Source organism: Scyliorhinus canicula, chromosome 15 (assembly GCF_902713615.1).
Source record: "Scyliorhinus canicula chromosome 15, sScyCan1.1, whole genome shotgun sequence".
Classification (NCBI taxonomy): domain Eukaryota; kingdom Metazoa; phylum Chordata; class Chondrichthyes; order Carcharhiniformes; family Scyliorhinidae; genus Scyliorhinus; species Scyliorhinus canicula.
This window is the reverse complement of record NC_052160.1, coordinates 79,807,934-79,828,842: the sequence shown is the minus strand read 5'-3', so window position 1 is coordinate 79,828,842 and position 20,909 is coordinate 79,807,934. Positions and strand designations below refer to the sequence as shown.

Genomic DNA, 20,909 nt, shown 5'->3' with positions numbered 1-20,909 from the left:
TGGGCTGAAAACTGGCAGATGGAGGTGAACCCTGATAAGTGTGAGCTGATTAATTTTGGTAAGACAAATTTGAATGTGGGTTACAGGGTTCACAGCAGGGTTCTGAAGCATGTGGAGCAGAAAGATCTCGGAGTTCATGTCCATAGATCTCTGAAAGCTGCCACCCAAGTGGATAGAGCCGTGAAGCTCTATTCGCATTTATTAACAGGATGATTGAGTTTAAGAGCCGTGAGGTTATGCTGCAACTATACAAGATCTTGGTTAGACCACATTTGGAGTATTGTGTGCAGTTCTGGTCACCTCATTACTGGAAGGATGTGGAAGCATTGGTAAGTGTGCAAAGGAGATTTACCAGGATGCTGCCTGGATTGGAGGGTAGGTCTTCTGAGGAAAGGTTGAGGGAGCTAGGGCTTTTCTCGTTGGAGCGAAGGAGGATAAAAGGTGACTTAATTGAGGTGTACAAGATGATGAGGGATAGAGTAGACGTTCAGCGACTTTTTCCTCAGGTGGATGTAGCTGTTACAAGGGGGCATAGCTATAAGGTTCATGGTGGAAGATATAGGACGGATGTCAATGGTAGGTTCTTTACTCAAGAGAATGGTTGGGGCATGGAATGCACTCCCAGCTATGGTAGTGGAGTCGGACACGTTAGGAACGTTCAAGCGGTTATTGGATAGGCATATGGAGTGCACTAGAATGATTGGGAGTAGGTTGATTTGATCTTAGTTTCAGACTAGTTCGGCACATCATGGGACGAAGGGCCTGTACTATGCTGTACAGTTCTATATTCTATGTACTGAACCGATGTGCTAAGCATAAAATGTGAATTGTGCGTGGGTAGCTGCCATCTTGAAAATTGGGATCCAACAGCTATGTCCTTCACTGAGGCACATTTCACACAATATTGATCAACATTCCTCATGCACCTAATCGTTGTCACAACGTGCACAAAAATGCCTGCAGAAAACTTGGTCAGCATCGGCTTTAATTACATTGTCACAGCCAATTCAGGCTATGTAGTCTAGTTTTCACTGGAGCTGTTTTTGAATCTTTCCACCCCACAGCTGGCACATTAAAATTCATGGGCATTTCATCCATTTTGCTTGTGACATAATGAGTATACATATTTTTGCCGCTGTCTGATGAAGAATCGCTGAAGCTGGTCATTTTGGCATCAAGGTCTCGTGGTAGTCTGAACAATTGTCTTCTGCCGAAACATTGTACATTTTTGTTCCATAAAGCACTATACCAACTGATGTTGCCAGGCACCGTTTGAAACAACCGACGCAAGTGTAGATATGCCTTGTTATGTCAGCAATATTGGCAAAATCCATTGACCTGCTGCACTGATCTACTGCATTAAGATTTTACCATGCAGTATGGGACTAGTCACTTTGAAGCAAGGGAAGGGACTTCAGAGAAGCTGAGTATTTATGGACAAAGAGGGGGAGGGGAAAAAGTGTATTGGATTGTTTGTTGCTATTAATGTATAATTGGACCACAACATACCATGCACTTGGTATTTATTTTTATTTAGAAAGAACAGAAAATTACAATTAAGCATGGAGTAAAATCAAGAGGCTCATCAGTCACAATTAGGTACAAGTCCCCTGTAGGTTCTCAAAACAAAATTTCTGCAAAAAGAAATTAATTTTCCATTATATCCAGTTGCTCCAAATAAATGGGGCTGGTGCATTGGGGGACCTCTTACACAACATCTCATTGGATTATTCCTGTCATTCCTGTTGTATAACACCTCATTAGATTCTTCCAGTTACAATACTTAGTGCAGAAACAGCCAAGTCCAAGAAAAGGGAAATGTAAGAGAAATGCTTTGGTTCATGTTATAAATCATGTGGCATTAAATGTGGTGGAGTCAGGGCTGTGGCTGGTCTTATGTCAGGAGTGCAAACTCAACACTAACAACTAACCAAAAAGTGAACCTTTCAGTATTTTACTCGAGATTGATCCTCCAATCCCATCAATATGTGAAAATACAGGACAGCACTGCACAAGGGTTACAAACTACTGTCAGAAATCCAGACATAATACTTATGGCAACTGTTCAATGTTATTTCAAGGCAATAATTCATTGTAAATGGTGCCATGGACAGTTTACTGGTGTCAGATTCTTGCAAAGTTTGGGCATTTTCACTGATGTGAATTGGCTGCATGCCCAGCACCTTTTACCACAATGCAAGACATCCCACAAAGATGCCAATTCCCATTACAACAGAAATTGTTGTATTCCAAATTATCCAAGAGGCCAAAGACATCTGACATTTAATCTCCTTCAAAATTACTTCAGGGCCAGCGCAGTGCTGTCCCCACCCCTGTACTATCAGCCACAGCCCTGTACTATTCACAATACTGAGACAGTATATGCTCAGAAAAAACTCTTCAATAAGCCAAAGTATATGTTCTGCAAATGCACAAAGTAATTACATATGAGAAAAATTAACCATCTCTTTTAAACTCAGAAGTAATTTAGTGGAAAAGTTGATACTCTTGTAGATCACTGTCCACAGGGAGATCAAGAAGAACAAGCTTGTTCTCCAGTTACTGTATGATAGTCATACGAGTTTACATCATTTTCTAGTTAAAGAAAGGCTCCCTGGTATCAAAAGAAAGTAGTAACAAAGTGACACGTTTAGCCCAGAGATGCTTTTGCTTCTAATTATTGCCAGTTTTCCTTGTCCTGATACATGGGAACAAGAGCAGGTATATGGCAAAGCTCCTAATGAACGTAGGCAGCATGTACAGAGACAGACCAACTTTATTGCATCTTTCCTCTATGCAATAGATTTATAGGCAAAGATTGGTCCTGGTACAGGCACTAACCCACAGCTTCTTTTGATAGTGCCCGTATCCCAGACCTGTTAGCTTCTGCATCACAAACCAAAATTAGAACTTGACAAATGCAACTGAAAACAAAATAGGTTTGCTGCGCACCAAGATTTAGAACCACAGGCAACAATGGGGGTGCACTACAGAACAAAGTTATCCAGACAAATGGCAAAAGAACTGATCACACTTCATTAATTTTTTAAAAAGTGTGATGTATTCTGTTAAACAAATCCCATGTTACTCGTCAGGTGGCGGGAGCTGCACATTGTTGGCTGTCTAGTGAAGGTGAGAAACAATGTTGAAGCTTTCACCATTTCAGTATTTGAAGCCTTTTCAGCAGCTACCTCCTCCTATTACTGACTGGAAAAACTTGTGCTGACCTGGAATCTCACACTGCAGGCTTTAGCGTCAGCTTGTCATCACTCATCTTCATTCCAAACCAGCATGCGTCAGAAAGCATAGTAATTTTCAGATACACAGCATTGGAATCTGCACAACTGCCATCAACTTGACATTTGAACACTTTTAGGTTTATGTCCATCTGTGAGGTAAAGGCTTGCAAGGTGCAAATTCAGATGGATAAAACATTTCCTGTAACCCAGAGGTGAACAGGAACCCTCAAAACTATGGAGGAACATTTTTTTAAATACAGGAGTACTGGCGTATTACCCACACACAGACTGGAAGAATAGCAAATAAGCAGAGCGAATAAAGTATAAACGCTACACAGATTCTGCTCCTTAAAGTGCCAGTTCAGCCCAAATTAGGCCCTTCCCTTTAAATACCACCCCTGTACAGCTTAAGCATTAACAGCAGCATCTCTAAGACAGCTTTATTGGTATAATCAGGGCATGGTCCAAAGAACGTTGCAAAACTTTTATAATCCATGGACACCACAGGGGTTAGTGTCACCCTTTAAATTAAGACAACTCATTTGATTGTTAAATGCCAAAATAACCATGTTTTTGTACTCCCCATTCCTAGTTGCTGCCTGCAAGGTTTCAGCCTGGCACAAAACATTTCCTCTCTGCAGTTCTCACTGTGATATGGCTCATTTGATTTTTCCCAAGGTAGTTAAGTTGCAGGAACTTCCATTAAGCTTATTACCAAACCTAGAGTACTGTACCAGGCCTGTGGACAGCCAGCAGCTACATCAGACCAAAGGGGTTGAACACACCAGTGCATCTTATTTGAATTTGGGTCCATACAGAGTAGACGCACATCATTGTTGGTTCCTGAGCTGCCAGTGTTACAGGAGACATGCATGCAGGGGTGAGTCAATCCTTCCCATCAGTCAGCTAGTTTAGGAGTGTTAGGCTTCATTCAGAAACTGAAGCTTAAACAAAACAAAAAAGTGCACACAATGATTGAACCATAAATTAATAATGTGTTCACTTTTTCTCCCAATTCCATATTTTTCTATGTACATTCCCTCAGTCGTGTGCTGGAGTTCTCTCTCATTGAGCACAATGGTTTAAGTCACTTGTGATGGTTCTGCTCCTGGATGTTGACTGGCGATGAGGGGGGACTGATTTTGAAGATGTTAATGTGAAGGTGGGAAGCAATCTGATGACAGACACCCACTGAGTAACGGATTAGGTCAAAGAGAGACCAGACCTGTGTCAAAGAGAAACAAAAAAAGCCAGTCAGAAAATGAATGCAGTGGCCCGAGTAACTTGACATCCATCTTGACCTGCTACCCCATTCTCTTCTGGAAGAGTGAGGACCCTCATCATGTAACTACAAGGGTGTGTCTACAATCTTCAAATAATAAAAACTTAGAAGCTGAGTACCGAGGAATCCTGTGTAAGTAATTCAATTTGTGGCAGACAAATAACTCCCCATCACAAGGGTCAGCATCTGCTCAGCAGCCTCATGGTGTAATGTCCAGACACCAGGGAAAATATCATCCTGACCTCCAATATTAGTTCCAATCGCAGAGCAGCTCAGAACCAAACTTTAATTTCTCTGTATGCATGTGGGATATTGTGAGGGTCTCTTTCACAGCTTCACAAAGTATTCACGATGGAATGAGCATCCATTGTAGCAGAGGCTGTATTTTCATGCAACTATTATCTGTGATGTCTACTGCATGGGAGCAATCTACAAACTCAAGGGTTCACTGTTCAATTCTAATTTGTTTGACAACAGCTGAAGCAAATAAGGCCCATTGTCATATTAGCACCAGGCACTGTTTGGCTAGTGTACCCACGCCACCATTCTCCTGTACACAATGAGATTGGAGTAAGTCACAGCCTGATATCTTCGATGATGGGACTTGTGTCTTTGTGTACAATTAGTTGGGAACTTTGTCCAATATGTTCCAGGTTATTTATATCTAATTTTAGCATTCCCCATTTTAAATTCAAAGCAAGTAAATGTTAAGGGATTTAAATTACAGTTACCGTTCATGGTGGGGGAGCATGGGGAAAGTGCAGCCTGATTTCGCTGAAGAGTCTCAGTTCTAATTAAGTCCTGTTCTGAATTGCCTCAGTAAAGGAAATAGTTTCTTCACCTCCTGCACTCAAGAATACAAGCCTAGTTCTTAAATTAACCCTCTAACTGCCAGTGTCGAAGGAATTGCAGATGGTGAACATTGTACAATCATCAGCAAACATTCCTACTTCAGATCTTATATTGGAAGATGACCGTTGATGATGCAGTTCAAGATGTTTGGGCCTCGGACACTACCCTGAGGAACGCCTGCAGGGATGCCCTGGAACTGAGATGATTGAAATCCAACCGCCACAACCATCTTCCTTTGTGACCACAATTCAGTAAGTTTGATACTGATGGGTAAAGGTAAGTGTAGTCCTCAGGTGAAGGTGCTAAATTGGGGGAAGGCTAAATTACAACAATATTAGGCTGGAACTGAAGAATGTAGATTGGGGGCAGATGTTTGAGGGAAAGTTAACATCCGGCACGTGGGAGGCTTTCAAGTGTAAGTTGATAGGAATTCAGGACTGGCATGTTCCTGTAAGGATGAAGGTAAGTATGGCAGGTTTCGAGAACCTTGGATAACGAGAGATATTGTGAGCCTAGTCAAAAAGAAAAAGGAAGCATTTGTCAAGGCTCGGAGGCGAGGAACACACAAATCAAGTCTGGAATACAAACAAAGTAGAAAGAAATTTAAGAAAAGAGTCAGGAAGGCTAAAAGGGTCACAAAAGTAATTGGCCATACATAGAACATACAGTGCAGGAGGCCATTTGGCCCATCGAGTCTGCACCAACCTACTTAAACCCTTACTTCCACCCTATCCCCGTTACCCAATAACCCCTCCTAACCTTTTTGGTCACGAAGGGCAATTTATCATGGCCAATCAACCTAACCTGCACGTCTTTGGACTGTGGGAGGAAACCGGAGCACCCGGAGGAAACCCACGCACACACAGGGAGAACGTGCAGACTCCGCACAGACAGTGACCCAGCGGGGAATCGAACCTGGGACCCTGGCGCCGTGAAGCCACAGTGCTATCCACTTGTGCTATAGCACTTAAGGACAGGGGAGGGAATCTATGCATGGAACCAGAGGAAATGGGCAAGGTATTAAATTAGTACTTTGCGTCAATATACACCAAAGAGAAAGACTTGGTGGTGGATGATGAGTCTGGGAAGGGTGTGTAGATAGTTTGGGTCATGTTGAGATCAAAAAGGAGGTGGTATTGGGGGTCTTGAAAAACATTAAGGTTGGAAAGTCCCTAAGGCCTGATGGGATATACCCCAGAATAATGAGTGAGGCGAGGGAGGAAATTGCTGGGGCCTTGAGATAAATCTTTGTAGCTTCACTGGCGACAGGAGAGGTCCCAGGGGATTGGAGACGAGCCAGTGTTGTTCCTTTGTTTAAGAAGGGTACCAAGGATAATCCAGGCCAGTGAGCCTGTCAGTGGCAGGGAAATTACTGGAGAGGATTCACTCCCACTTGGAAATAAGTAGACGTATTAGTGAGAGGCAACATGGTCTTATGAAGAGGAGGTCGTGTCTCAATAACTTTATCGAGTTTTTCGATGAAGTGACGAAGATGATTGATGAGGGTAGGGCAGTGGATGTTGTCTACATGGACTTCAGTAAGGCCTTTGACAAGGTCCCTCATGGTAGATCATATCTGTTTTGTTTAATGATTTGAATCTATGGGCAGTTTAGAAGCAACTGAAAGTAATAAATTAAACTCTGATTTAGGCAAGACATGGGGTTAATGACTGTTGCTCTCTACTTACCAACGCAATCCAGAGAACCAAGTACTCATTTATAAAACTGTTGAAGTATTGGTCCAGGAAGAGGAGACCCGGGCCGACAAAGGCTGTGTCCTGCAAATGCATCTCACTTTTTGTCATATGGGCCACCTGTAATCAGGAGAGAATCTATTCAACTCTTACCTGTAACTGCTTCAAAATAATACACACTGGTTCCAAGATTAGCAATTCTACATCATTAGAATAACCCATGTACAAAATTGCACACATACAGAACTGTCAGGGTGACTGCTGGGAATGCTGTGGTGCCAGATGAAAGGCTGTAAGTCTGCACCTGCAGCCCCCTCAGAATTCTCCAAAGTGCTTCATCACCAATGAAGTGCTTTTGAAGTGTAGTTACCAATTTAGGAAATGCAGCAACCAATTTGTTGATAGCAAGCTCCTGCCAAAAGCAATGAGGTTTGAACAGACTTAGCTGTTATAGATATGTTGGTTGAGGGATAAATATTAGTCAGGTCACTGGGAAAACTACACACAATCTTTTACATATTCCAAGATGGGCAGGTGGTTGAAAATAGTAACTCTACTAAATACTGCACTGGAGTGTTAGTCCAGATTAAATGATTCGGTCTCAAGGGTGGAATTTGAATCCATGACCTTCTTCTGACTTAAACGAAAGTGGGACCAACTGCAATGCTGCTGACACATCTAACACAAGACAAACCCAGGTCAAACAGGATCAGCATCAAAAGATAGCTTAAGATATCACAAGATTCAACTATGACCACGACCTCTCGTAATCAATTAAGAGAGAGATTTGAAGTTGCAAAATCTATGTCATAATGGTGATACTTGAACTGATGCACATCAGCCTCCTTCATGTGCTTTATCGGAGGCCATCACAGAGCTTTTCTGCAATTACTTGGGGAGGGGGGGGGCAATCCCTGAAGATCCAAGCTCTAGGTCAGGTAGAACTGCCAGCACTGAGGGGTCAGTGTTTGCATAGGTGGAGGAGAGCAGCGAGCCACAGTAAAGGGTACGTACCACTAATTTATTGGTTATTTTTGCAGAAACAAAGCCAAATGCGAGGATGTAGAGACAGGGATTATTCTCAAAGAGTCGGCTGGTAGATTTCTTGTAGATCATCAACGCCAGTATTATAACTGCCCCAATGTGCAGGAATGGCGACAGCACACTCGTACCCTGTGAAACATAACAATTCATGTGATTAATAGTGCCAGTCATTGCATTCCCTCATTACCCGTCTAGAGAAACCATACCCATGCTGATGGCACAGGACGTGCTCCAGTCAGACATCCCACCCCCAGACTAAACATAGACCGGGTGACCTCTTTGCGAAACACCTTCGGTCCGTTTGCAACCATGAGCCTGAGCTTCCTGTCTCTTGCCATGTCAAGTCGCCATCTTGCTCCTATGTCCTTCCTTGGCCCCCTGCAATGTTGCAGTGATACCCAACGCAAACTGGAGGAGCAGCACCTCATTTTCCGATGAGGCATGTTGGACTTAACATGGAGTTCAACAACTTCAGACCACAAACTCTTATCTTAATCTTGACCCTTTTTTAATCCATTTTTTTTTGTCCTAATGCCTGCCCTCTCCCACAGGGGTATGTGATTTATCACCCCTACTACTGCAGCTACTACTCATCCCAATTAACCACTTTCCACCACTGGCCTGATTCGCTCTCTCCGCCCCCCCCCCCCTTCCCCACCCCCCTCCCTCCCCCACCCCACCCCACCCCCCTCCCTCCCTCCCCCACCCCCCACCCAAAAAAAACGTGCGCAGGCGAACAGTCGCTTACTGCTATTGTGGAGCCATTCTTGCCAACACCACCAGTGAAGATGACCGTGAAGTAGTTAGTACAGGAGAAGATGCCACCTGCTACCACAAGGAGAGCAGGAACGATTTTAACTTGTATTTCCAACACTGGGATCTTTACAGGGAAAAATAATTAAAGAGAAAATAAGAATGACCAAAAGCACCTAGAATTCACTGCTCAAACTGCAGAAGACAAATTTTGAGAGGCGGCCCATCAGACCACCTTGGCCCATTCATCTCAAAAATCCAACAGCTTCATCCCTTGAGAGTAGCATCTAGACCCACAAGTGATGTCAGAGTTTTGGCCTCCACTACTCAGTGATCAGCATATGAAGAATAATTTCTGATATCAGTCCTAAAATTTCTCTTTACAAGCTCAAACTCGTGTCCCTCCCTTCGTCTAACTCTCAGAAAAATGATATTCCATTTTAACCATATCACCTCTATAACAGCACGTGCTAAATGTCTCTTATTCTAAATTGTAAACCCAAGGTACTCCAGTTTTGCTGCAGGACTGCACAACATTCACACGAGATGCTTTATTTGGAGAACTACATCAAAAATGTATTTTGCGTCCCTAGTAGCCCGGCGAAGGATCTTGCTACAATGGAAGGATGCGAGGCCCCCAAGCGTGGAGACCTGGATCAATGACATGGCGGGTTTCATTAAGCTAGAGAAGATCAAATTCGCCCTGAGGGGGTCGGTACAGGGGTTCTTTAAGCGGTGGCAACCTTTTCTCGACTTTCTGGCTCAACGATAGGGTACGGGGACAGTAGCAGCAGCAACCCGGGGGGGTGGGGGGGAAGGGGGAGGGAAAAGGTGTTTGGGGGGGGGGGCGGACGATGACTATGTTTGTTTATTTAATTTAAATTTATTTTTAAGTTCTTCTGTTGTTCATTGGGGTTGGGGGGGGTGGGGGATGGGATACATGCGTCGATACGGTCTGGGGGTGATACAGTTATTATGGGTTATTTTGTTGCATTTCATTGTTTGTCGTTACGTTTTATATTTTCTGTAAAAAATTCCAATAAAAATTATATTAAAAAAAAAATGTCTTCAAAAAAAAGTGTGCAAGAAGATGCACATTTGAAGCAGGTGAAGAAAATGTTCTTAGTTGCCTCATGAAAATTACCCCCAACAGGGCTTTCCAGCTCTAGGCATACTCCATATATCATTGAACAGGATTAAGGTAGGAGTGTCAGGAGAGAGATACACGCCCATCAAAAGAAAAGGTTCAGCTGCCAGGATCAACCTGAAGCTCATCTGATGAAGGAATACTGAAAATTTCCCGTTATGAGCTTTAATTGATAACCATTTTAAAAATGTAACCAGAATGGATGGAGTGAATGCATCTTAATCAAGCAATTCAGAATCATGAACTGTTGCCACACCGATTAGCATTTTCTACTTCCAGCATGGTTTCAGTTGTGTCATGGAGACAGCAGGATAAATGGTACAAACCACTGGACGTTGCTGGGGCCTTGGATGACCAAGATGTGGCATTGGTTTTGTGCTATCTAGATGGGTGAAAGCTCTCCACAGGACAATCAATGCTTTAGCTTATCAGGTAGTGCCAACAATCAGGTAGACCCCCCAGAGTCTAACAGATGAGGGATGAGGAGGTTGACCTCAAGTCTGTTTCAATCTAGAGATGACAAACATGATGAAACAATGTCTCCTTTAATGCTCACTAAAAGAAGATCCCCATGCAACACCTCTGCTGGTGTGGGCAGAGATATTCTGCCACTCTCCCCCACCTGGCTTGGTTAATCTTAGCTTTCTCAAGGTAATGACTCCTTCTGCAAAACTGGCACCACTCCTGTTCTGGGACCTTTCCAATCCGGGTGTGCAACTAGTAAGGATTCAGAACCTCTGCTTGTTTCTCCAACCTTTAACCCCAGAGGTTGAATATCCTGTTTGTCGATTGATCCAGGTGGGATGAAGCCTATATTAAAAAACTTCAGAATGTCCAATTCACCTAACAGCACATCTTTGGACTGTAGGAGGAAACCGGAGCACCCGGAGGAAACCCACGCAGACACGGGGAGAATGTGCAGACTCCGCACAGACAGTGACTCAGCGGGGAATCGAACCTGGGACCCTGGCACTGTGAAGCCTAGTGCTAACCACTATACTACCCTTACCCCTTATTTGGAAAAATACAAGTAATCAAAACTAGGAAAGGGCAATGAGGAAGCTATTCAGTCTCTTTTGCCTATCCCACCATTCAATAAGATGAGCGAAGATGGTGGCACGGGAGCACAATGGTTAGCACTGTGGCTTCACAGCGCCAGGGTCCCAGGTTCGATTCCTGGCTTGGGCCACTGTCTGTGAGGAGTCTGCACGTTCTCCCCGTGTCTGTGTGGGTTTCCCCCGGGTGCTTGGGTTTCCATCCACAAGTCCCGAAAGATGTGCTGTTAGGTGAATTGGACATTCGGAATTCTCCCTCTTATGTATCCGAACTGGCGCCGGAATGTGGTGATTAAGAGATTTTCACAGTAACTTCATCAGTGTTAATGTAAGCCTACTTGTGACAATAATAAAGATGATTAATCTCTACCTGAAAAACATCTCATATCCTTAATACACAGGCTACTAAAAAATTAAATCTGTGGTGTCTCGTGTACCTACTGCTTTTTGTGATAGTGCTCCACACTTCTCCCACCCTTTCGAAGGAGAGATGTTGGGAACTCCAAAGGTGGTCTACCCAAGGCTTTGAATGATCGTAACAACATTTTTCCCCTTTATATTGTCGGCGTCTATCTATAAAGGCATTAACCCTTTTTGATTATTCATGAACTCAATTACAACAGTGATCTGTGCACATGGAACACGATACTCTGGTCCTCCACCATTTCTAGCTTTTCACCAAAGAATACTCGTATATCATGCAAAATTAATGATCACAACTACTTAGGTTCAAAGCCATTTCCCAGAGATTTCCCAGAAATATCTCATGGAATTTTATACTCCACCCCCAGCCTACTTTCTATTCCACCATTTGAGATGTTAATGGTTCATTATTGCATTATCCAAGTTAATGATAAACAGCAAGCCTCAGCATGATCGTTGCGAGACAGCACGGTGGCACAGTGGTTAGCACTGTTGCCTCACAGCACCAGGGACCCAGGTTCGATTCCAACCTCGAGTGACTGAGAAGTTTGCACATTTTCTCTGTCTGCATGGGCTTCCACCGGGTGCTTCAGTTTCATAGAACATAGAACAGCACAGAACAGGCCCTTCGGCCCTCGATGTTGTGCCGAGCCATGAGCACCCTACTCAAACCCACATATCCACCCTACACCCGTAACCCAACAACCCCCACCCTTAACCTTACATTTTAGGACACTACGGGCAATTTTTTAGCATGGCCAATCCACCTAACCCGCACATCTTTGGACTGTGGGAGGAAACCGGAGCACCCGGAGGAAACCCACGCACACACAGGGAGGACGTGCAGACTCCACACAGACAGTGACCCAGCCGGGAATCGAACCTGGGACCCTGGAGCTGTGAAGCATTTATGCTAACCACCATGCTACCGTGCTTCCCCAGTCCAAACATGTGCAGGTTAAGATGAATTGGCATGCTAAATTGCCCCCTTATTGAGATGTGCAGGTTAGGTGGGGTTACTGAGATAGGGAGGGGAGTGGGCTATGGTAGAGTGCTCTTTCGGAGGGTTGGTGCACACTTGATGGGCAGAATGGCCTCCTTCTGCACTGTAAATTCTATGACTATGATAAGGAACTGCCCAGAGTCAGGAATAATAAACAATCCTCACCATACAGTCACAGCATACCTTGGGTACACCACACATTGGGAAACTCACCCTCACTTAACTAACAAGCAATCCCTCTCTCCAACATTTATTACTCATCCCCAATTGTGGCGGTGAGATACCTTCCAGCACTGTTACAGTCAGTATGAAGGTAATCCCAGTGTTGGGGGGGGGGGGGGGGGGGGGGGATTTTTGCCCAGTGAAGACGAAGGAATTAAAATATATATTCAGGTCACGATGACGCGTCTCGGAGGGGAACCTACCATGTGTTACCATATGCCCACTGCCTTTTCCATCCAGGTGGTTGAGGTCACAGGTTTGGAAGATATTAAAAGGAGGTCTGGTGAATTCTACAGTGCATCTTGTATATGGTACACACCGCGGCCACTGTGAGGGCAAAGTGAATATTTGAGGTGGTGAATGGGAACGTGGGGGCTGCTTTGCTGTGGATGGCACAGATTTCTGAGTGTAGTTGGAGCTGCGCTCATCCAGGGAAGCAGAGAGTGTTCCATCATACTCCTGACTTCTGCCCTGTAGATGGTGGATATGCTTCTAGGGGTACGGTGTCAAGTGGGATTACTTGCTGGGTAATTCCCAGCCTTTGACCTGCTCCTGTAACCGCAACGTTTATGTGGCTGGTCTAGTTTAATCTCTGGTCAACAGCAATCTCCAGGTTGCCGATTGCAGGGTAATTCATTGATGGTAATGCCAATGAATACCAGGGAGAAATGCCAGATATTTACAAGGCACAAACGTTACCTGCCACCTATGAGCCGAAGTCTGTATTGTTGTCCAGGTCCTCTTGCATACAGCAAGGACTGCTTCATTCTCTGAGGAATTGCGAATGGTAGTGAACATGTGCAATCATCAGCAAACATTCCCACTTCTGATCTTATGATGGAGGAAAGATTAATGAAGCAGTAGCTGAGATGACACCAACCCCCTTTTCTTTAAACCGCCTACGAAGCTCTGTCAAAGTGTCTGGTAAAACACCAAAGCACTTTGGGGTATTTTATTACATTGCAAATTGTTGTTGCTGTTTTTAGACTTACAAAACTGGAGAGAAATATATTGGTGAAGTAGGTAGTGTGTAAGGGGGAGAGAGTTTAATCCAGCAACATTCAGTATTATCACCATTTCCATAACCATCTCAGTGAGGCATATATTGAAGCCAGTCAGGTTTGCATTGTGCTGATCCAGGTCTAATGCGCTTAACACAGTGAGGATAGCAACAGTAACCGTAACAAATTGAATGGCATTTAATTACTTCAAGTAAAGCAAATCATCTTAGCCAGATCACAGAAGAATCTGGATTCTGCTGGGTCAGGATCCCACTCGGGTCACAGATCCACTTGGGCTCTGCTCGACCCATCTTGTTTTTTCCTGTTTGCCACACTGGGAACCAGATAGACTGGCACAGTGCTTTAAGACAGAACTGTGCAGAGTTTCACACAAACTATTCAATGATCACACAGTGCTTAAAATGGAGCTGGCAAAAATAAAACATAATCCACCATTGCACTGAACAGAACTAAACTTCACAAAACGTAACTGAATGAGCAAAAATCTGGAGTAGATTTCTGTGCATCAGTGAAAGGAGAAAGCAAATCAGCTGGTGGAAGATCATCAACACAGCTTTATAACCCTGCAGCTTTATGCCCCCCCCCCCACATTCTCTCCAGGAAAAATAGTTCAGTCTCCACCCCAGACAAGCCCCCCCCTACCCTCCCAACTCCCCATCCTTTCCCAAGGTAAACAGGCTCAGAATTCAGATATGCTATTATTTACCATTGATTCCCAAAATGCAGTTCCTCCACTCGCAGCCAATAAAAACAGGGTAATTATGAAGATTTGCACTTCAGTCACATCAATTCTGATTGGGTGAGAAAAGCAGAAATCAGTATTAGAGCCACTCATTGGTAGTTAGTGCATCCCAAGCGAAGCAACTGCAGCTCCATCATGCACCAAACCAATAGAGTAACATGCTCCATTAGTCCGCTTTGCACTCTAGCTATCACACCATTCGCAATTCATCAGCATGAAGTCTCTTTGACCATCAAGAGCGACTCACTCCTCCAGAAGAAGAGGCAGTCTGCACCAAGTTAGTCAAGCTCAATTTGGGATAATGACAGCCTTATTCTAATTGGCCTCAGTGCCTTTAGGCTGAGAAAGAGGTCAAGAGCTCCTTCTCCTGAATGCCATCCAGCTGTCTCTACTGAAAGCGTGTGCCTGGTGACGGGAGTTGGGTGTCTAAAAATCGGGCTCAGCTGGAGCTCTTGCTCTTGAAATGGAATACCCGCTGATGCTGATCCCATTGCAAAGAATGGATGTTGAGTAAGGCACCAGCATGCTGCTGGGGGCTAAAGTACAATTCACGTCCCAGTGAGGGCTCATCACCACCAGAGGACAAAGGGAGACAGAGATTAAATGCAAGACATTCTGGTACTACAGTTTAAAAAGGTATCTTGCAAACGACTAAAATCCTAGACTATCCCCCACACATACACACACATACTGAACTTCAGAGCCCCGAGAATTTAACTTGGTGCTTCACATCACCCAGCCAATTTAAAGAATTTGGATGCAGTGCAACTTTAATGAAAGCCATGTGTTTCTGCACTGGAGTCTTGACAGTCCTTTCAAGGGTTAATTATCAATGGTACGTGATGGGAATCTAGGGGGTCTGAAGAGGTGAAAGGTGTTACTGATTGGCTACGGTGTGTGATAGAGCAGCAGTCTGATTGGTTACAGTCAACATGCAGTCACCCAAAATGCTGATGTTTACCGGAATATTCCACAGTGAAGGCCCCACAACCACTGTCACAACTTGTGCAACTACAATACAGAGCTGAGCTTCTGTGACATCGAATCTGTCAGTTAGAGAATCATAAAACAATGAAACACCATAAACAAGAAACAGAACTAGATGCAAAGAAGCACTGCGCGAGAGTAATACTGCTCAATGGAACAGTTCACAGTGCAGCTCAACTTCCTGCTAGAGGGGCCCAGGCCTTGCTGTCAGCCAACTGACAGCATTGAGGGACACAACACTGGCTGCAGCTTGTGGCTCCACCAGAGGCAGAGTCAAAAACAGGCAGTGCAATTTAAACTTGGTTTCTTTGAAATAGTGAAAAACAAGGTGCCCGACCAGTGTGTCTGTTGACTATAGTTAAAAACACACATCTATGCTGAAGCTCATTTGTTTGAACTTCATTTATCAGCTAAAGATCAGTGAGCATCTGAGTTTTACATACCTGCATAAAGAGATAGAAGAACAGGTGAGATACACAATGTTACATAGGATATGCAGCATAGAAGAGGCGGTTTGTCCCAACGGGCTCATGCTCCACTCGGGCCTTCCTGTGTGTTCAGGGAGCTCAGACAGGCCACCACAGGAAGTGTGTTTGTGGATCTGGATTTTCATTTTTCAGAAGGCAGTGTGCTTCACTATCTCCCCAGCACCTATTTAATACTCACATCCCAAAGCGCAGTGTCCCAGAGACATATGTCTGCCAGTGTGCACAGTAGAACATGAAGACTCCAGCAAAGCAGCAGAAGAACATCCAGTCTGGGTTCGTGCCCAGCTGCACAGCAATGCAGATTCCAAGGACCACAAAGACTGGAATGGAAATGAACAGAATTTACTCGTGTAAAAAAGACATCGACCACAAGGATAAAGCACACATCCATCTGTAGATGGTCTAGCATAATCCTCCTCCATCACTGCAGCCCCAAAAACAATTCTGTTAAGGAGCACAATATCCAAGATAAAACCAGGTCTGCAAGCCTATCTAAGAACAGTGAGGAACAACATCACACCTTCCAGCCCATCGCTCTATTCAATTCAGCCACCAGGGATATCACAATAGATGTTAAGAAATCAGGCACATTTCCCCCTCATCACAAATCCCCACGTAACCCTCAGGCAGAGGTTAAGGAATACCTCCCTCAATGTGGCACATTAGGGGCTTCAAAGTACAAAGATGGAAATGTAGAGAGAAGCTAGAGCTGCTCTATTGAACACAGACAGACTCATCAGGGTTTAAGGTATTAGAACTGAATGCATGAAGCATTTGCTACAAATTAGATGAATAGCAGAGATAGAATTTAATAGATTTGACCAATAGCCATTCGTCATGGCTATTGACACAGTTAAGGGCAGCACAAGTGGATAGCACTGTGGCTTCACAGCGCCAGGGTCCCAGGTTCGATTCCCCGCTGGGTCACTGTCTGTGCGGAGTCTGCACGTTCTCCCAGTGTCTGCGTGGGTTTCCACTGGGTGCTCCGGTTTCCTCCCACAGTCCAAAGACGTGCAGATTAGGTGGATTGGCCATGATAAATTGACCGTAGTAACCAAAAAGGTCGGGAGGGGTTATTGGGTTACGGAGATAAGGTGAAAGTGAGGGCTTAATTGGGTCGGTGCTGACTCGACGGGCCGAATGGCCTCCTTCTGCACTGTATGTACTATGTCATAATTGCAAAGAGACCTTGCAGGCTACTTAACTTTTAGATGAGATCAGCATAACAGAAAAGGAGCTTTGTCCTAATAAAATACACAACCAAGACAGAGAAGAAAAATCAAGTAAAAGAGGTTTAGATGGAGCTAAGACAGCACGAGACAGAAAACAATGATGAGAGTTGTTCAAAACCTACTAACAATAGTTGTAGTGTAGGGAAGAGTATATATCAGGGAATCAGAGGTGTTTGCAATAAGGGTAATATAGTAATGATGAGGGACTTTAATCTTCAGCTGGACCAAGTACAGCATCTTTGCAGCAATAACATGAAGGACGAGGTCCTGGAACTTGAACAAGATAGTTTTCAGTATGTCGAGGAACCAACTAGAAAACACAGGTTTTGCATTGAGTATTGTGCAATGAGAAAAGGTTAACCAGTGGCCTTGTCAGAAAGGGTCCTCCAGGGTAGAAAGTCTATAATATGATAGAATTTTATACAGAGTTTGAAACTGACACAGTTAAGTCCAAAACCAGAGTCTTAAATCTAAACAAAGAAAACTATATGCAGTTAAAGTAAATTGGGAAGCTAGATTAAAAGTGTGACAGTAGATGAGCAATGGCTGACATTTAAAGAATTAATATGTTTTAAAAAAAATAAATTTAGAGTACCCAATTATTTTTTCCAATTAAGGGGCAATTTAGCATGGCCAATCCACCTACCCTGCACATCTTTTGGGTTGTGGGGGTGAAACCCACGCAGACATGGGGAGAATGTGAAAACTCCTCACGGACAGTGACCCAGGGCCGGGATTCGAACCCGGGTACTCAGCGACGTAGGCAGCAATGCTAACCACTGTGCCACCGTGCTGCCCAAAGAATTAATATGTTAACTGGAGACAAATATGTATTACTTCAAGCCATAATAAAATGACACAACTGTGGCAGACAAGGAGAGTTAAGGCGTCATTAGATCAAAGGAAGGGACTTATAATTTTGCCAAAATTCTTAGCAAACATGAGGATTGGGAACATATTAGATCTCAGCAAAGGGGTCAGAGAAATTGCTAAGGAAAGATAAAAGTGAATGAAAGTAGACTAAGCAAGAAACAAACAGTTTGTAAGCATTTTTATACGTCTGTAAATAGGGACACGACATGAAGAATCACAGTTAACATGCAGGAACAGTAAGCAATCAGGAAAGTAAATTTCAATTTTGTTACAAACTGATTTGAGCAAAGAAAGCTTACTGCAATTAGAAATGGCATTAGTGAGACTCAGAGTCATCTTGAGAGGAGGGGATTGTCGTACGAGGCGAGATCGCATAGACTTGGCTTCTATTCTATTCCTAGAATTTGGAAGAATTAGGTATCATCCAAACCAGCCCTGGGCAGGGGCCGCCCAGCGGCGCCTGGCCAGCCCTGGGCAGGGGCCGCCCAGCGGGCCTGGCCAGCCCTGGGCAGGGGCCGCCCAGCGGGCCTGGCCAGCCCTGGGCAGGGGCCGCCCAGCGGGCCTGGCCAGCCCTGGGCAGGGGCCGCCCTGCGGGCGTGGCCAGCACTCGCCAGCGGCTGCCCTGCGGGCGTGGCCAGCAGCAGGGACAGAGATAAGTTGGGTCATTTCAGTGTGATCAGCATTTCTTGTTTATAAATTCACTTGAATTTGTTGGTTGCTGCATTGTTGGGCATGTTTTCGGGCCGCTCATCGTTCTCAGCCTCATCCATCATTATTTCAACACCATGCACTATGTCTGGTACTCATTTCTTCTCCCCTTGTGCAGAACTTTATTATTGCCCGAATTAAATTTCATCTCCCAGTCTTCTTCCCACATATATATTTTATTCAGCTCACTCTGTAATTTGAGTTGCCAGCTCAAATTCTATGTCCCTCCCTGCTGGGTACAACCTGTGATTTTGACCAATTTTGGAATCAAAGCGAATGATATAAATTAGGAACAGCAGTGGCTCCAACACCAATTACTGAAGCATCTCAGACTGTACTGTTTTGGCCCCTGACAACTCATCTAATCCTTGTTTTCTACCCATCATCCAATTTCACAACAATCTTCAATCTCATGGCTTTGAGTTCATCAATGCCCTTTCACATAGAGCTTTTTGAAAGTCTAACTTTGATAAGTTATAGTATTGCACAGCCCATGTTTCCTCCGGGTGCTCTGATTTCCTCGCACAATCCAGAGATTTGCAGGTTAGGTGGATTAGCCATGTGAAATTGTCCTTTAGTGTCCAGGGAGGTTAGATGGGGTTACAGGGATAGGGCGTCGGATAGTGGGCCTAGGTAGGGAGCTCTTTCAGGGGTTCTGTGTAGGCTCGATGGGCCGAATAGCTGCCTCCTGCACTGTAAGAATTCTATGAATTCTAACCCGAATATTGGTCAGGGCAGAATTCTCCCATTCATTATCCATGGTGATCTCAGATTGTACTGATAATTAATTATTTTAATCTATATGAAATGGAAGTAGTTGATGGTTTCTGGTTTCCTTTGTTGAATGTGGGCATCGCATCAGAATACATGCCCCCTGAATAATCAGTAGTGCCTTGCAAACGTCTGTCTTTGCCTCAAGAAAGACTGAGAAAGTTGAAGCGCTTTTAGAAAAGGTAGGGGTGACCGAATAGAGATTTTTAAAATTATGATAGGGTGGGTGGAGAGGACATTTCCAGTCAAGAGAATCTAAAGCTACGGGGAATCAATTGCCAGGAGAAACTTTCCCACAAGTGGTTAGAATGTGGAACTTTCTATCATAGGGACTAGTTGAGACATTAGTATAGATGCATTTGAAGGGAAACTGATATTCAATGAACGGCATGACACTGGGAAGTCCCAAAAAACAAAGGGACCTCGGTGTGTTTAATTTTTTAATAATCTTTATTGTCAAAAGTAGGCTTACATTAACACTGCAATTAAGTTACTGTGTGAAGCCCCTAGTTGCCACATTCTGGCACCTGTTCGGGTACACAGAGGGAGAATTCAGAATATCCAAATGACCTAACAGCACGTCTTTCGGGACTTGTGGGAGAAAACCGGAGCACCCGGAGGAAACCCATGCAGACACGGGGAAAACGTGTAGACTGCGCAGACAGTGACCCAAGCCGGGAATCGAACCTGGGACCCTGGTGCTGTGAAGCAACAGTGCTGACCACTATGCCAGTTTGTCAATAGATCTCTGAAGGCAGAAGGCCAGGTTAATAGGGTGGTGAAAAAGGAATATGGGACACTTGCTTTTATCAATTGAGGCATAGATTACAAAAGCAGGGTGGTCATGTCATATAGAAGAGGCCACAGCTGGAGTACAGTGTGCAATTCTGGTTGACCCATTATAGGAAGGATATGATTATACAGGAGGGGCAATTCACAGGATATTGCCTGGGATTGAAGATTTCAGTTATAAAGAGAGATTGGTTAGGTTTGGGTTGTTCTCACTGGAGCAGAAGAGACTGAGGGGTAACCTGATTGAGGTGTACAAGATTATGAGGGACATGGGCAGGGTTCAACTCTGTTGAAGCGACATTTACGAGGGGACACGAGTTCTAATGAGGGGCAGGAGGTTGGGGGGGGGGGGGGGGGGGGGGGGGGGGGATATACGAGGAAAAACCTTTTTACCCAGAGCGTGGCGACAGTCTGGAATCTGCTGCCTGAGAGGTTGGTAGAGGCAGGATGCCTCACATCCTTTAAAAAGTACCTGTCTGAGCACTTGGCATGTCATAACATTCAAGGCTATGGGCCAAGCACTGTAGCATTGTGGATAGCACAATTGCTTCACAGCTCCAGGGTCCCAGGTTTGATTCCG

At 44.4% G+C, this 20,909-nt stretch overlaps 1 protein-coding gene across 2 annotated transcripts in view; it reads right to left on the bottom strand.

The window, feature by feature from the left end:
* Positions 1-1,508: 1,508 nt before the first annotated feature.
* The window catches only part of LOC119978213 (choline/ethanolaminephosphotransferase 1-like), a 39,380-nt gene continuing 19,979 nt past the window's right edge, over positions 1,509-20,909 (bottom strand). The window contains exons 3-8 of one of the 2 annotated variants that reach the window (XM_038819658.1): positions 16,132-16,273; positions 15,440-15,524; positions 8,860-8,991; positions 8,082-8,240; positions 7,062-7,187; positions 1,509-4,464 (exon numbers count right to left, since the gene is read on the bottom strand). In XM_038819658.1, coding sequence (XP_038675586.1) covers positions 4,327-4,464; positions 7,062-7,187; positions 8,082-8,240; positions 8,860-8,991; positions 15,440-15,524; positions 16,132-16,273 — 782 coding nt within the window. In that variant the 3' untranslated portion in view covers positions 1,509-4,326. Of the gene's footprint in view, positions 4,465-7,061; positions 7,188-8,081; positions 8,241-8,859; positions 8,992-14,442; positions 14,528-15,439; positions 15,525-16,131; positions 16,274-20,909 lie in introns of both variants that reach the window. The other variant, XM_038819657.1, reaches the window with a different exon arrangement.